Source organism: Mus pahari, chromosome 6 (genome assembly GCF_900095145.1).
Source record: "Mus pahari chromosome 6, PAHARI_EIJ_v1.1, whole genome shotgun sequence".
In the NCBI taxonomy this organism is placed as follows: domain Eukaryota; kingdom Metazoa; phylum Chordata; class Mammalia; order Rodentia; family Muridae; genus Mus; species Mus pahari.
Genome location: NC_034595.1, coordinates 95,728,431 through 95,746,460, shown reverse-complemented (window position 1 = coordinate 95,746,460; position 18,030 = coordinate 95,728,431). Strand labels below are relative to the sequence as shown.

At 41.8% G+C, this 18,030-nt stretch overlaps 1 protein-coding gene across 1 annotated transcript; it reads left to right on the top strand.

Annotated features, from left to right (window-relative positions):
* The first annotated feature begins 861 nt into the window (after positions 1 to 861).
* Positions 862 to 17,644, top strand: LOC110323748 (arylacetamide deacetylase-like 4). The gene is made up of 4 exons (XM_021201111.1): positions 862 to 1,035; positions 6,801 to 7,020; positions 15,387 to 15,450; positions 16,870 to 17,644. The coding sequence occupies exons 1-4, from the start codon at positions 862 to 864 to the stop codon at positions 17,642 to 17,644; spliced, it is 1,233 nt and encodes a 410-aa protein (XP_021056770.1).
* The last annotated feature ends 386 nt before the right edge of the window (positions 17,645 to 18,030 follow it).

The following is an 18,030-nucleotide window of genomic DNA, read 5'->3' as shown; positions in this document are numbered from 1 at the left end:
GGCAGGAAGATGCAAAGGCAACAAGGCCAGGTGAGGCCAGGTGAGGCCAGGTGAGGCCAGGTGAGGCCAGGTGAGGCTAGGAGAGGCCAGGCAAGGTCAGGCATCTGGCTCCTGTGGTCAGAGACTTGTTTAGCCAACTCAAGGCTGGGGAAATAGGACAGGAGTGATTATTTGTTTACCAGTGCACATGTGTGCATGTCAGAGGAAAACATAGAATTCAGTTCTCTGTTTCCAGTATGTGTGTCTTCCACATCAACTCAAGTTGTTGGGTTTGGTGGCAAGAACTTTATTTCACCTGCTGAACATCTTCCTGATTGATGGTTTTAATCAGATGTGTCTCTGTAAATATCCATGTCCTGCTTTGAAACCCTAAACAGTGGGAATGCAGTGAACCAAGGAGTTGGGTTGGGAAATGCTTTGCTTCTTAGCCAGACTCTTGTTTTTGTTGTTGTTGTTGTTTTAGTTTTTGGTTTTTTTTGAATGAGACACATGCCATATCATACAATTGAAGGGTCAGGATATTAGGATTGCATAAGCCACATCAGACCTCTTCCTGGGAGCCACAGTTGATGGGATGCTATGAATCTGTGATCCTGGTGTTCTGCAGAAGTTTTATTCTCAGATTTTCCTTGGAAAGTTAGGAGAAATTTTTCAGTCTTTTGTCTCTCTGGAGCAAAACTTTCTGTCTCTACACTGGCTGACTTAGGTGGATTGCTGAGAAACTGGTCAGGTAACTATGTCAGATATATTCTGAGTGTGTGAAGGCAGCTGTCAGCAAAACTAGATCCAGTGCTCTTTCCACAAGTTCTGAGGTAAGGCCCTCAGGACAGCAGTTCCTAAGGCCTCTGGAACATCTGGATCATGGCTGTTTTTTGGCTGCTCACATGGCTGATAGGAGGACTGCTTACATTCTTCCTGGGAGTCTTTGTATGGGTTTTCATCCAGCACCTTCTTACTATTGAAATTCCATCTACCATGAAGCATCCAGTCAAGTTATGGATTTTGCATTTGATTTTCCAGTATTCGATAACTTTGGTGAGTCTTCCCTTGGGCTTCACCATGAACTGGTGGGTGCTCTTTGTGCTCTTTGTACCTTATTTTTTTCCTCTCATTTCTCTCTCTTCATTCTCAAGATTCTCCTAAAACTGGGTTGGGGAAGTCTTTCATATCCTACTCCTCATCAGCTTCCCCATCCTTTTTCCTCATCTATCTATCTATCTATCTATCTATCTATCTATCTATCTATCTATCTATCTATCTATTATATTTAAAATCTAGCTGTTGCCCCTTTCCAGTCCCCCCCTCACAGTTCCTCATCCCATTTCTCTTCTCCCTTGTTTCCAAAAGGATGCTCCTCCACCATCTGTCCTCCCCTCTCCTTGGGACCTCAAGTCTCTTGAGGATTCCACTGAAGTTAGATAAGATAGTTCTTTGCTATATATGTGTTGGGAGCCTCAGACCAGCTCCCGTGTGGCTCAGTGGGGAGAGAGAATTCCAAGAGTCTTCCCCCTTTTATTTACTACACATTTCACCTTCTTCTTTACTTCCTTCTTTTTGCTATTCTTTCCTTCAACTTGCTATTTTTCTAATTTTTAAAATTTTTTTATTTTTTTAAAATTTTTTCTGGGACAGGGTTTCTCTGTATAACCCTGTCTCTTCTGGAACTCACTCTGCAGATCAGGCTGGCCTTGAACTCAGAAATCTGCCTGCCCCTGCCTCCCAAGTGCTGGGGTTAAAGGCATATGCCACCATTGCCTGGCTCTGCTATTTTTCTTTTTCCTTGAGGTGGCAGCTCACAATGTAGTCTAGCCTAGCCTTAGCCCTATACTTGCCATCCCTACTCCATCTCCTAAGGACTGAAACTACAAAAAGCATCACTACTCTTGTCTATGAAGATATTTTCTGCAGACTAAGAAAATAATTTCAGACCCAGTTACTGCACATTAATGCCTGATAGATCTAAGAGCACCGTCAGTCACAGCCTCCTCTTTCTCCACTTTTCCATGGCCTTGTCTCCAGATGATTTCCTTTCATCCACATGAGACTGTGAGGATAGAGATTAATTTACTCAGCTTTGTCTTGAATGCAGATCAGTCTGTCTTTGATGACATCCATGTAATAGATTTATCCAGCCCTCTAGTGTAGTTGCACTGGACAAATGTGCTCTGAGATGGTCATCTGAATTGGTGTCATCCCCATCTGGGTTTAGGACAAGTAACAAGTTTGGCTTATATGAGAAGTGGGCTATAGGATTGAGTTCTGATGTCCCAATTCTAAGTGGAATCCTCGTAGTAGCTAGAAAGTTCACAGTGATTACCTCAGAAGACAGCTGACTGCAGGGGAAATTGTGAAATTTCTGGGTAGCATTGCTGCTGTATTCTCATTGATTCCATAACTGTTGGTTAACTTCTTTTTGCCTCAAAGTTCTCATCAGATATGAAGCAATGACATCTGAATCACCAGGTTGGTGAAAACCTAAGATGACACTTGATAAGACTCCATAGGTTTTGATAAGTGGTAAAAACTTATATTTCTCTCCTGTGAAGGTTTTTTTTTTTACCATGAACAATGGGTCACTTTAGAGGAACAAGCAAGGGTTACAGGCTAATTTGAGCTTCTGGCATTACAAATGAGGACCTTGGGTCTCCCAAGGTACAGAAATATGTGGAACACTCCAACCTTACTGCTTCAATATAGAAATAGTCCTTAAGATGCTGTCTTGCTACATGTGTTCTCAGAAGATGTACCCCTGTAGATAAAGGCAGGCCTCCAAGGGTTATCATTGAAACTGCGCATATTACATTGCAGTAAGAGTAGGCACATCCCTTCATAGTAAGACTGGACAAGGCAACCAAGTAGGAGGAAAAAGGTCCCAAAAGCAGACAAAAGAATCAGAGACAGCCCCAGTTAGCATTTTTAGGACTTCCACAAAACCACCAAAGTACACAACTGAAACATATATACAGACGCATACAAGCTCCCTGATTGTTAAATCACTCTCTAATAGCTCTATGAGGCCTGGTTAGTTTATTCTGTGGGTATTTTGTGGTGTCCTTGATTCTTCTGGCTCCTATAATTCTTCCTTTTTCTATTCCTCAGGATTCCCTGAACGCTGCCTACTCTTTGGCTGTGGGTCTCTGTCTGTTCGCATCAGTTGCTGGATGAAGCCTTTCTGGTGACAATTATTCTGGGCTCTGATCTATGAGTGTATCATAGTATCATTAAGAATAATTTCCTTGATTCCCCTCCTCCCTTTTGTTTTTCATCACAGAAGTGTAGTGTGTCACAGTTCACATCTGTCCACATATCTTCACTTGCCAATGTTCATCGCAATGAGTTGTTGACCTGGTTTGACATCTTTGGCTTCTATCACATAAATACTGGATTCTCACTGGGTTACCTCCCTGTAATCCTGCTGTTGCTCTGTGTCATGGAGATCCTGCTGGCCCAAATCTCTGCCTTCACCACCAGGGCCAGTTCTACTGTGCTGTCCAAGTGATGTACAGGGCCTGCTTCCCTGAATGCCAGCGAAGGGGTAGCGATAGCTCTTCCACTTTGATGAACTTAGGGCCAACTCTCCTGACTATGAAAGTGTGTGAGGGGTGAGTCAGGGGAGAACATCGCCCCCAAGCACACTCCCCCTCAAGGGAGATGAGTGGTGGGGCCAGCTCTTCCTGGCACTATCCCTCTGAGTCAGCTTACCTGTGCCCCCACCACCAGAGACTATGTTGCACAGCTGAAGCATAGGTCACATTCTCCTGCTCTCACAACCCTGGGTCCAGCTCTCCTGACTGCCACAGGTAGTGAGTGGTGGGGAGGAGGGGTGTCATCATCTCTGCATCAGTACCACCTCATGGCAAACTCGTGGCAGGGTCAGCTCTTCCACACTCATGTCCTGGAGCTACCTCACCGGTGATCCAGCCACCAAGGTCAACTCCGCTGTACTGTCTGGGTGAGGTGCAGGGACTAGTCTTCCAAGGGGCCATTCTCCGGAGTGCTGTAGCCAAGTAATGGGTGGGGCCAGTTCTGCACAGCCCTTGGATTTCTATGTGGTCTCAGGTGGCTGCCCAAACTATGGATGCCCCCATAGTCTACAGTGGTAATATAAGGGTGGAGCCATGGACCTCCACACTGACCTCTGACACTGCATGGTCATGGTCTCAGAGATAGCCATCAGCAGCAGCATGAGTTGGACCTTCACATTGGCTTTAGGTGGCAGGGATGGCTATTCAGGGATAGTTATTCCTCTCTGCCCTCATATATCCAGTTCTGTCTCTCTTCACAATGCTCACACTCGTCTGCTTCTCTTTCCCTCTCATTTGTCCACTACATGCTTACACATTGTGGCGACTACTGCTTCATGTGGGCCACGTGGTGGCTGGCGGGTCTCTGGGTGGCTTACTCTGCTCATGCTACATAGTGTGACAGCTAGCAGGCCTCTAGGTATGGCATGGCAGCAGGAAGGTCTTACTTCTCCCACACCACATAGTGGGGAAATATCTGGTACTCTAGCATGCAGGGACTACATATGAGCAGGGCTTTTGAATACATTTCTCCCCCAGCAACACGCATAACACCTCTGGCACTGTGAAAGACAGCCAGTAAGGAGAGAATTTCCACCTCCAGCCCAGCTTTATTTCTCTATATACTACAATCAGACCATGTAGTCTTTTTAGCAATAGTCTTACTATCTAGTCTACTATGTATCCAACGGCAGTGGTCAGAGCTTTTATGTTTTACGGGCCTCACGTGTCTCCATGGCCAACAATTTGTAGGGAGGCAACCCATCCCTAGAAACTGGGGATTTTAATTTAGCTAATTTGTAAGTTCTGGCAATGCCCTTTTCACCTCTGCAGGTTGCCTCTTGTACTTAAGCTCTTGAACTGTTGTTTTAATAATCTATTAAAAATTCATGTGCTGGAGAGATGATTCAGCAGTTAAGAACATTGGCTGTTCTTCCAGAGGCCCTGAATTCAATTTCCAGCAACCACATGGTGACTCACAACCATCTGTAATGGGATCTGATGCCTGCTTTTGGCATACAGGTGTACATGCACATAAAGCACTTATATATATATAATAAATAATGAAAAAGAATTCATACAGGCCCAGTTAGACTGTTTGGTAGAGGGTTGTGTCATTGAACCTGCTTGTGTTCTCCCCAGTTTGGCACAATAGTTTGTAAAGTGACCACTCTTGTCACTGTCGATGCTCTGTGGGTGCTCACACTTGAAACTGAGTTGTGTGAGATGCTTCAAGGAAGCTTTGATACGTATAGGCTTAGGTGGAAGTGCTTGCAAGAATCCTTTGGTAGTGTCCACCTGGGAATATTTTTATTACTCCTTGAAATCCATAGGCTCTCTGAAGTGAACTTGTAGTTGCTCATCCACATCTGTTCTCCACCCTGGGGTAAAGGTGTACCCTGCTGTTTAGCCTGTGCTATGATTATCTAAGAGTTAAAAAAATGATCTCAGCATTATTAAAAGTATTTTGTGCCTGCCTGTCCCAGTTCCATATTGTTCCTCTCTTTATCAAGTTAATTGTACACTAGGTGGGAAACATGGCAAGGTGGGGTGTGAAAACCTCCCAGTATCTCAAGAATCCAAGAATAGCTGCCTCTCTTTTACATTTGTAGACACTGGGTGTTGTAGAATTTTCTCAATTCCTTTGTCAGACATACTTCTCTTACTGGACCATAGCAAATTCCAAGTATTTTGTTATCGTGTCTGGTGACACTCTCTATCCTCATGTCTTTAGGTGTACCTACATGTCATTTAGATGCTTTTCTAAATTTATAGAACACTAAGAGATTATCAATCTGACATTTAAGTTTTTTCTGTTTATTGTTCTCTGTTTTTTTCCCCAGAGGATGAGTAGGACAATAAAAGATGGTCCTGGGTCACCATCTCATGACAAATAGTATGACTATGAAGGTTCCTTTAGGGTATGATTCTCAGGGTGTACTGTTAATTGTCCCAGGTAAATGGAAATTGACCTTGAGATACAGGAGCTAAGAGAACACTGAAAAGCTCAAAAATTTGAACGATAAACTATAATAGTATGAAAATGTTTTATCACTTGTCTTAATTATCTGGTTCTCTCATTTTGAGTCACCTCCATGGGGTCCCTGTCCACTTTCTCACCTCTGTGGACTTGATGGGACCACCGCAAACTGGTTGATTTAGCTTGAGCCAAGGATCAATAGCTGTACCCATTACTGGAGTTTGGGAAGGCCTTGATCAATGATACCAGCAATGATATATATATATATATATATATATATATATATATATATATATATATATATATATATATATATATATATATATATATATATATATATATAATATGTTAGTACAAAAAGCAAGCAGGCCTATGTTCATAAGTCAGAAAATCCAGCTGACTTCACTCCTCAGGAGCCCATTAGAAAGATCTTTATCATGGTCATTCCATAAGAACTTAACACATGAAGATACATCACTTCCACTAATATTGCCCACCTCTTAACACTGTCACTAGCAATGGAATTTGAATGTGAGATTTGATGGAGGCCAGCACTTCAATCACAGCAGTGTATTGTTCAATCGGGACATTTAGAGAAAAAAAAAAATTGAACACTCTCTCCTATCTGAAAAGAATCCACAGTCACCGATGTCCCTATGACTCTTTTGCACATGTATGAAGCAGGTAAGAAATGGTGAACACACCTGAGAGATGCTAAGTGGCTTCAACATCAACACACCCACCTCACACTCTCATATCCCTCAACTTCCTGTCTTTTTTTTCCCCACTCTCTACAGGGGACCATACTAGAGAAACTGAGAATTTGTTCCATGCCTACAATTTTACAGCTTTCTCAAGACCTAATAATAATAAAAAAGAAAGATCCAAATGTGTTGGTGACTGACACTCATTTTGGGACAGTCCCTGTGAGGCTGTTCAGGCCCAAAGAGGTGTCTTCGAAACTCCGGCGAGGCATCATCTTCTACCACGGAGGAGGTGCAGTTTGCGGAAGTCTGGGTAAGGAGCTTCGTGTGTGGTGGGTGGGGAGGATGGTCCTCAGCAAGGGTAAGAACTCGCACATATTCTCATGAGGACTTGTCAGGGTGGAGTTAATGCAGTAGTAGTAGTTGGACATTCTTTTTCTTTTTCCTTTTTTTAAAAATTTAACTTATTTTTTACTTTTTCACTTTACATCCCTCTCACTGCCCTCTTCCCAGTCACCCCTCCCATAAGCCTCCCCACTTCACTTTCTCCTCACAGTGTCAGAAGCCAACAAACAGAAGCTAAAAACTAGCAGGTAATCTTCCTGAGATGGGTCTGCATTAGATTAAAATCTGTGATGGATAGGCTCCCATAGGCAACGCTCAGGAGAAATCCATTTTAGGAAAAATTTCTGCTATTAATATGCTTTTCCTGTAATATCTATATATCTAATTTATCTCTCTCTCTCTCTCTCTCTCTCTCTCTCTCTCTCTCTCTATCTATCTATCTATCTAAAACAATCATTAGCTATTAGCCCACATGTTTGAGCAGATCTCTATAAAACAACGAAGATGTACTATCTTGTAGTGTTATAGAGACAAATAGAGAATAATTCTGTAGAATTCATGACTTGATTCAAATAATTTTAGGAAGAATGTTTTTAGAGATGGTCTCAGTTGCTAGAAAGATGTAATAAAGTTAGAATCAAAAATAGAATGTGGATACCCAAATACTGCCAGGAGAGTGCTGGCATCCCAGGGGTGTGGAAACACCTGTGAACACAAATAAGAGCAAAACTTCTGCTCCAAGGGACGCAGGAACTGAGGAGCAGCCAGAGATAGGATCCTTCTGGTTTCCATCTGTGCCCCAGAGTTGACACTGTGCCATAGCTCGCCATACCGAAATTCCTCCCCAGAGAGAACAGGTCTCCCAGGAGTGCTGACACACAGGCTTGCAGGAGGGACAAGCCAGAGTCAGAGACAGCAAGACCAGCTAACACCAGAGATAACCAGATGGTGAGAGGCAAGTGCAAGAACATAAGCAACAGAAACTAAGGTTAATTGGCATCATCAGAACCCTGTTCTCCCATGACACCAAGTCCTGGATATCCCAAAACACCAGAAAAACAAGACTCTGATTTAAAATCACATCTCATGATGATAATAGAGGACTTTAAGAAGGACATAAATAATTCCCTTAAAGAAATACAGGAGAACAGTAAACAGCTAGAAGCCCTTAAAGAGGAAACACAAAAATCCCTTAAAGAATCACAGGAAAACACAACCAAACAGGTAAAGGAATTGAACAAAATCATCCAGGATCTAAAAATGGAAATAGGAACTATAAAGATATCACAAAGAGAGACAATCATGGAGAGAGAAAACCTAGGAAAGAGATCAGAAGTCATAGATGCAAGCATCACCAACAGAATACAAGAGATAGAAGAGAGAATCTCAGGTGCAGAAGATACTGTAGCAAACATTCACACAATAGTCAAAGAAAATGCAAAATGTAAAAAGCTCCCAACCCCAAACCTTCAGGAAATACAGGACACAAAGAGAAGACCTAACCAAAGTGTAATAGGTATAGAAGAGAGAGAAGGTTCCCAATTTAAAGGGTCAGAAATTATCTTCAATAAAATTATAGAAGAAAACTTTCCCAACCTAAAGAAAGAGATGCCCATGAACATACAATAAGCCTACAGAATTCAAAATAGATTGGACCAGAAAAGAAATTCCTCCTGTCACATAACAGACAAAACACAAAATGCACAAAACAAAGAGAATATTAAAAGCAGTAAGGGAAAAAGGTCAAATAACATATAAAGGCAGACCTATCAGAATTACACCAGACTTCTCACAAGAGACTATGATAGCCAGAAGATCCTGGACAGATGTCATACAGACCCTAAGAAAACACAAATGCCAGTCCAGACGACTATACCCAGCAGAACTCTCAATAGATGGAGAAACCAAGATATTCTATGACAAAACCAAATTCACACAATATCTCTCCACAAATCCAGCCCTACAGAGGATAATAGATGAAAAAACTCCAACACAAGGAGGGAAACTACACCCTAGAAAAAGCAAGAAAGTAATTTTCTTTAAACAAACCCAAAAGAAGATAGCCACTCAGATATAATCCCAACTTTAAAAACAAAAATAACAGGAAGCAACAATCACTATTCCTTAATATCTCTTAACATCAATGGACTCAATTCCCCAATAAAAATACATATGAAGCTAAAGAAGAAGGAAGACCAAAGTACGGATGCTGCAGTGCTTCTTAGTAGGGGGAACAAAACACTCACAGGAGGAAAAATGGAGATGAAGTATGGAGCCGAGACTGAAGGAAAGGCCATCTAGAGAGTGTTCCATCTGGGGATCCATCCCATACACTGTCACCAAACCTGAAAGCTATTGTGGATGCCAGGAAGTGCTTGCTGACAGGAGCCTGTTGTGGCTGTCTCCTGAAAGGCTCTGTTAGAACCTGACAAATACAGAGGCAGATGCTCACAGCCAACCATTGGACTGAGCTCGGGGTTCCTGATGGAGCAGTTGGAAAAGGAACTGACGGAGCTGAGGGGGTTTGCAGCCTTATGGGGGGAGCAACAGTGTCAACTGGCCAGGACCCCCACTCACCAACGAGCTCTGGGTGTCTGGAGAACCAACCGAAGAGTACACATGGAGGGACCCATGGCTCTGGCCGCATATGTGGCAGAGGATGGCCTTGTTGGATATCTGTCATTGGAGTAGCCCTTTGTCCTGTGGAGGTTTGATGCCCCAGTGTATAGGAATGCCAGGACTGGAAGGCAGGAGTGGGTGGGTGGGTGGATGAACACCCTCATAGAGGCAGGGGGAGGGGGGATGGGATAAGGATTTTCTAGAGGAGAGACCCCTCTTGGACCAGGTATTTGAGCAGAAGTGGTGGTATTATCTGTGCTCACAGGCATGTCAGCACTCCTGGGAGACTAGCTCTCTCCTGGTGGAATTTGGGTATGGAGAGTTATAGCACTGCATCAGGTCTGGGCACTGTATCACGCGATCAGTACTGGGCACAGGTGGAGACCGGAAGGATCCTGTCCCAGGCTGCTCCTTAGTTCCTGTGCCCTGAGGGCTCCGGGAGGGTCCCTCAGAGCAGAAGTGGTGATCTTACCTGTGTTCATAGGTGTGTAAGCACTCCTGGGAGACCATCTCTCTTCTGGAGGTATTTGGGTATGGAGAGTTGTAACACAGGATCAGCTCCAGGTGCAGATGCAAAACGGAAGTAATGAGTATATTGTAATAAAACACTGCTTTGAACTTAATATCAACACCTTTCTATAACTTCCATTTTATATAACATTTTATCTCTGAGATAATTTTCTAAAGATCTTTTTGTCTAAGAAGGCATAAAAAGACTAGAGAAAAGAAATAACATTGTTGATTGAATGGTTTGGCTTGGAAAGTTTTGCCCCATCCACCCATCTACCCATCCATCCATCCATCCATCCATCCATCCATCCATCCATCCATCCATCCATCCAGATGTATATGTCCGTGTGTGTGTGTGACACACACACATATGCATAAATACTTGTGGAGTTGATTGTGGCAGATGGAGGGACCCAGCTAGAGTGTGTGTATTAATGTTTGAATGCGTATGTGTCTGTGCATGTTTGCCTATACAAAGCATCTTAATTCTTTTCCTTTCCTTCTTTTCTGGTTCACAAAAAGTTAACCAGATCAGCCATAGGGGTTGACTCACGAAAGTAAGAAGCACTAGCAAGAAATCCTTTCACACAATCCTCTGCTATTTTATGATGAGGTGCTAAACAGTTTCTGGCCTCAGAGGAACTCAGACAGGCAGGTCAGATCCCACAGAAAAGTGACTTAAACTTAAGACAGGTAAATGTTTCATTACTATACAACAACTCTAGATATCTCATAAGACCATGTCTTACCCCTGCCGATGATCTTTCCTTTGGGCTGCCTCAAGAAGAACCAAACAAGAAAGAACCACTGGGGATTTCCCCGACTCCCCCAGTTGTTCAGGAACCACATGAAGAGAAAGCTGCACATCTGCTACATTTGTGCACAGACGCATAGGTCCAGCTTGTGTATGCTTTTTGGTTGGTGGTTCAGACTCTGAGATCCCCAAAGGTTCAGGGTAGTTGACTCTGTTGGTCTTCCTGTGGGGTTCCCACAATCCTTCCTTCTATTCTTCCACAAGAATCCCCAAGCTCTATCCACTGTTTGGCTGTGGGTGTGTGTGTCTGTCTGAGTTAGCTTCTGGATGGATCCTCTCAGAGGACAACATGCTCCCTTCTATAAGTATAACAGAGTATCATTAGTAGTGTTAGGGACTGGTTCTTGCCCATGGGATGGGTCTTAAGTTGGGCCAGTGAGTGGTTCTCAGTCTGTCCTCCCCCTTGTGCCTAAGTTACTTGTAGATGGGATAAATTTTGAGTTGAAAGTTTTGTGGGTGGGCTGGTATCTCCACTGGTGTTCCTCTCTGTCTACAGAAGTAGGCCTCTTCAGGTTGCATATCCCCAGTTGTAGTGAGTTATGGCTAAGGTCACTCCCATTGATTCTTAGGCACATCCATTATCCCAGGTCCCCGTCTCAACCTGGAGATGCCCTATATCTCCTCATCCCCATTAGTTGCAGATTTCCATTCATTTTCATGCCATTTAGCCATCTCTCCTGTCTTTCCTCACATCTAATCCTGAATCACCATTCCCCTATCCATCTCCCCTTTCCCCCAGCTCCCTCTCTCCATCTGCCTCTTATGACTATTTTATTCCCCCTTCTAAGTAAGATTTAAACCTCCTCACTTGGTCCTTCCTTATTATTCAGATTTTTGGAGTCTGTGGAATATAACATGGTATCTGTATTTTATGGCTAATATAAGTGAGTACATACCATACATGTCCTTTTGGAATTGTGTTATTTCACTCAGCATGATATTCTCAAGTTCCATCCATTTGTCTTCAAAATTCATGTCTTGTTTTTTAATAACTGAATAGTATTCCATTGTGTAGATGTACCATATTTTCTTTATCCATTCTTCAGTTGAAGGACATTTAGGATGTTTCCAGTTTCTGGCTATTACAAATACAGTTGCTATGAACACAGATAAACAAATATCTTTGTGAGATGGTGGGGCATCTTTTGAGTATATGCCCAGGGGTGGTATAGCTAGGTCTTGAGGTAAAAGTATTCTCAATTTTCTGAGAAAACACCAAGTTGTTTTCCGTAGTGGTTGCACAAGTTTGCACTCCCCTCAACTCTGCCAATGCTTGACAAATACAGAGGTGGATGCTCTCAGCCAACCATTGGACTGAGCATAGGGTCCCCAATGGAGGAGCTAGAGAAATGACCCAAGGAGCTGAAGGGGTTTGAAGCCCCTTAGGAGGAACAACAATATGAACCATCCAGTACCCCCAGAGATCTCAGGGACTAAACTACCAACCAAAGAGAACACATGGAGGGACCCATGGCTCCAGCCACATATGTTGCAGAGGATGGCTTTGTCAAATATCAATGGAAGGAAAAGGCCTCAATCCTATGAAGGCTTGATACTCCAGTATAGGGGAGTGACAGGACAGGGAAGCAGGAGTGGATGGGTTGGTGAGCAAGGAGAGAGAGGATGGGATAGAGGGTTTTCGCAGGGGAAACAAGGAAAAGGGATAACATTTAAAATATAAATAAAGAAAATATCTAATAAAAAAGAGAAGTGTTTCCTTTGCTCCACATCTTTGCCAGTATGTGCTATCTCTTGCGTTTTTGATATTAGCCATACTGATGTGTAAAAGATAGAACCTCACAGTTGTTTTGATTTGCATTTCCCTGTTCACTAAGGACTTTGAACATTTCTTTAAGTGTGTCTCAGCCATTTGAAATTCCTCTGTTGAGAATTCTCTGTTTAGTAATATAACCCATTTTTAATTGGGTCATTTAGGTTGTTGGTGTCTAACTTCTTGATTTCTTTGTAAACTTTGAGTATTAGCCTTTTGTCTGATGTAGGGTTAGTGAAGATTCTTTCCCAATTTGTGGGCTGCCAATTTCTCCTATTGACAGTGTCCTTTGCCTTACAAAATTTTTGCAGTTTCTTGAGGTCCCATTTATCAATTGTTGATCTTAGAACCTGAACCATTGGTGTTCTTTTCAGGAAGTTGTCTCTAATACCAATGCACTGAAGGGTATTTTCTACTTTCTCTTCTATGAGATTTAGTGTGTCCAGTTTTAGTTGAGGTCTTTAGTCCATTGGACAAGTTTTGTGCAGGATAATAGGTATGGATCTATTTTCATTTTTCTACATGTGGACATCCAGTTAGATTAGCACTACTTCATTTTTCTATTGTATGGTTTTGGCTTTATCAAAATCAAGTATCCATAGGTATGTGGATTTATCTCTGGGTCTTTGACTCAACTCCATTGATCAACTTGTCACTTTCTGCACCAATACCATGCATACCGTGCAGTTTTCCTCACTATTGCTCTGTAGTACAGTTTGTGGTCAGAGATGGTGATTCCTCCCTAAGTTCTTTTATTGATTAGAATTGTTTGGGCTATTCTGTTTTTTGTTGTTGTTGTTGTTTGGGGTTTTTTTGGGGGGGATTTCCATGTAAAGTTGAAAATTGTTCTTTCAAGGACTATAAAAACTGTATTGGAATTTTGATGGAGATTACATTGAATTCTTAGATTGCTTTTGGCTAGATGGCCATTTTCATTATGTTAATCCTACCGATCCATGTGCATGGGAGATTTTTCTATCTTCTGATGTCTTCTTCAACGTCTTTCTTCAGGGATTTGAAATTCTTGTAATACAAGTCTTTCACTTGCTTGGTTAGAGTTACATCAAGATATTTTATACTAATAATGACTATTGTAAAGGGTATTGTTTCCCTAATTTCTTTGTCTGTTTATCATTTGTATAAAGGACAGCTACTGATATTTTGAGTTAATTTTGTATCCAGCCACTTTGCTGAAGTGTTTATCAGCTGTAGGAGTTTTCTTGTAGAATTTTTGGGGCTGTTTATGTATACTATCATATCATCCACAAATAGTGACACTTTGATATCTTCCTTTCCAATGTGTATCTCCTTGATCTCTTTTAGTTGTCTTATTGCTCTAGTTAGAACTTCAAGTACTTTATTGAATAGATAGGGAGAGAGTCGGTAGCCCTGGTTTTAGTGGAAACGCTTTAAATTTTTCTCCATTTAGGTTGATGTTGGCTATTTGCTTGCTGTATATTGCTTTGGTTATGTTTGGGTATATTCCCTGTGACCCTGGTTTCTCTAATACTGTTACCATGACGTGGTGTTGGATTTTTATCAAAGGCTTTCTCTGCTTCTAATGAGATAATCATGTGATTATTTTCTTTGAGTTTGTATTACATTGATGGATTTTTGTATATTGAACCTTCCCTGAGTCCCTCAGATAAAGCCTACTTGATCTTGATGAATGATGTCTTTAATGTGTTCCTGGATTCAGTTTGTGAGCATTTTATTGAGTATTTTTGCATCAATATTCATAAAAGAAATTAGTCTAAAGTTCTCTTTCTTTTTTTTATGTTTTTGTGTTTAGGTATTAGGGTTACTGTGGCTTCATAGAATGAGTTTGACAGTATACCTTGTGTTTCTATTTTGTAGAATAGTTTGAGCAGTCTTGTAGTTAGCTCTTCTTTGAAAGGCTGGTAGAATTCTTCACTAAAATAAGTGTTATCTGTCTAGAAAATAAAGATTTTTCCAATTTTGTGGAGTTCAAGTTTTTGAAGTAAAACCTAATGATTCTTTGAATTTTCTCAGTGTCAGTTATTACATATCTCTTTTCATCCCTAGGTTTTCCATATCCAGAATTTCCTCAGTTTATGTTTTCTTTATTGCTACTATCTCCACTTTCAGGTCCTGCATGGTTTTATTTATTACCTTCACCTGTTCATTTGTATTTGCCGGTATGTCCTTAGGGCTGTCTTGGCACTACATGTGATTCCTTCCTTCCCTCACCAGTTATAGTCGCAGACATCTCTGTCTGTTGATAACACTCTCAAATTCATGGACTTTCCTCAGCTTGTGTGGCTCATGGTGGGGAAAACACACTCACTTTATCTCCTTTTTTATTAAACCCAAAATATAGTGCACTGACTTCACTTCTTTGTTTTTGCTTTAGTGTTATCTTCTCACCAGAAAAATCCTTACAAACACACTTAAGAGCTTGTCACTAGCCTTTCCTACACCTCTGAATGTCATTCCTAATATCGTCACCTGTGTCTCTTCCTGCCCTTAAAATCCTGTAGCCACTGAACTTCTCTAAAGTTCAGAGAGAAGGTCCAGCAAGGTGGCTTATGTCCTTGTCTTTGTGGTGGAATGTGCTTGGTTCTTGTCACAACTATTAACAGTGTGTCTTCTCTTACAGACTTTTACCATGGCCTGGGCAATGTCCTTGCCCATGAGACAGACTCAGTGGTCCTGTTGGTGGGGTGAGTGGCTTGATGTAGTTGGTGACTTATTAACAGAAAAGAAAGTTTGTCGGGGGACTTTTTTTGACTGGAGAGCAGATTAAGTTTCTGTTGCACTCATACCCTGTAAAATAGCAGAAGCCTGCATAGATCTTCATTGCTGTGTAGTACATGAAATAGTGTAGTAAAGAGAGTAAATATACCTGAAGAACACACAATATCATGAAGGAAGCTAGATAGTATAAAGTCATGGGTAAGCCTTAGCCAAAACTTTATACACAGGGTGAAATTTATTTGTAAAGTTAATTAAAATGGAATGACTACATTCTAGAAATACATATAACCTATGAAACACTTAAGGAAGAGCAGAGATGACAGATACACACCTTAGCCTGGCCTTGCTCTGAGTGGAGGAGTGGTATTAAGATTGTGTAATGTTGTGGGGTGGGCAAAGCAGGCTGAAGGTCAAGTTGACGATGGAGGTTTCTGGGGTGTTGCTTTGGAAGGCATTCAGTTTTCCTCTGCTGTCGTGTTCTCATCTCCACTACTGTCTATCAGTGCTTCTGGCAGTTTCTGCAAGTCTGCCACTATTGTTATAAAGCTTCTGGCTGTTCCTTTGCCCATCAGCCATCTTTGGTTCTCATGGCTCTAACTCCACTGCTTGCATGGATCTTCTTCCTCTGCTATTGTTCTGTTGCCACTGGTTTGATGTCACCATTGCCAGTATTAAGAGCTTGTCACTAACCTTTCCTATACATCTGAATGTCATTCCTAATATTGTCACCTGTGTCTCTTCCTGCCCTTAAAATCCTGTAGCCACTGAACTTCTCTAAAGTTCAGAGAAAGGTGCAGCAAGGTGGCTTCTGTCCTTGTCTTTGTGGTGGAATGTGCTTGGTTCTTGTCACAACTATTAACAGTGTGTCTTCTCTTACAGACTTTTGCCATGGCCTGGACAATGTCCTTGCCCATGAGACAGACTCGGTGGTCCTGTTGCAACTAGCTATATGCAACTAGCTCATCTAAAAAAGCTTCCATGAAAGCAGACAAGAAAATACACAAATAGTGGTTGGTAGTGATGTTTATCAGTGCTCCACACATGCTCAATACATCAGGGAGAGGTTAGTCTAGAGACAGATGTAGCCAGCAAAGTTCCAATGGCCTTGTCTGGATCTTTAATGGATTTTATGCTTCCTAAGGCAACAGTTTTGAATTCCCCTGTTCCATGAATCATGGTGTGGACTGGACTGGAAATCCCTGACCATCTTTACTGTAGACAGGTTTCCTCAAGTCTGTGTAAGAGAAATGAGGATAGACATTTTTCTATTAGGGTCATTTGGCACAACATTTTTGGTCTTATGTGATAGTAGATAATGCTGTTTGCAATAGACTCCAGTGACCTGTCTGTACATAAGTATACCCTATTCCATCTTTTCTCCCTAGGTACCGCAAACTTCCTGACCACCATCATCCTGCTATTTACCTGGATTGCCTGAATGCTTCCATCCACTTCCTGAAGAACCTTCAAACCTATGGGGTAGACCCTTCGCGGGTGGTGATCTCTGGAGAGAGCATTGGAGGTTTGAGTGTGGCCACTGTCACTCAGGCTTTGGTCAGTCAAGCCATGCTTCCCCAGATCAGGGCTCAAGTGCTGATTACTCCAGGTTTGCAGGGCATTAATTTCCAGTTACCATCATGCCAGCAGAAACAAAATGTCCCATTGCTTACCAGAGACTTAATGATTACATTTATTTGTAGATACCTAAACATTGACCTCTCTTGGAAAAATGCCATAGTGATAGGAGCTTGTGTGCCCCTGGACACCTGGAAAAAGTACAGCAAGTGGATCAGCTCTGACAACATTCCCAAAAGGTTTAAGAGCAAAAACTTCCATCCCGAGTTTCTGGGACCTTTCAGTAAGACTGCCTATCTGGAAACCAAGACTCTTTTGGATGCAAACTTCTCACCTCTCCTAGCAGATGACAAGATCATCGCTCAACTTCCAGACACATTTCTCGTGAGCTGTGAGCATGATGTTCTCCGGGATGATGCCTTGCTCTACAAGAAGCGCTTGGAAGACCAGGGCGTTCCTGTGTCCTGGTACCATGCGGAGGATGGCTTTCATGGATGCATCAGTTTGTTTGATAAGCAGCCTTTCTCTTTCCCCTGCTCCATGAATGTTTTAAATGCTGTCATCCATTACATTAAGGGTGTATGATTGTGACTGTGATGCTTGAATGAAATAAAGAAAGAACGGCTTGTATTTGGCTCTTTTATGATGAGTTTCTTTTCATTGTAGAAGGAGATACTTAAACAGTATGTGGTCCGGGAGAGGAGAATGAGGTAGAAGAACAGAACCACTGGTTTTACATTGAAGGCTATAAATTATATTGTTGCCCTCCATTGGCAAATGTTCCATAGTACATCTAACAGTATCATACACTACTATTAGGTAAAATAAACATCGAAATGAGAAAAAATGCCTGTAATTCCGATGTACTTTCTTTATTAGAGGGTTTACATTTATATAATGAGAATTTAATTAAGGAAGAAAGACAGCAAGATCGAAATAGAAACAAAACACAATAGAAATAGTGAAATGCA

Excerpts from the sequence above, each read along its gene's own strand:
- LOC110323748 (XM_021201111.1), top strand. The coding sequence starts at position 862 with ATGGCTGTTTTTTGGCTGCTCACATGGCTGATAGGAGGACTGCTTACA. Across the intron at positions 1,036-6,800 it reads TCCAGTATTCGATAACTTTG|GGGACCATACTAGAGAAACT; the intron begins GTGAGTCTTCCC and ends CACTCTCTACAG. Across the intron at positions 15,451-16,869 it reads TCAGTGGTCCTGTTGGTGGG|GTACCGCAAACTTCCTGACC; the intron begins GTGAGTGGCTTG and ends TTTTCTCCCTAG.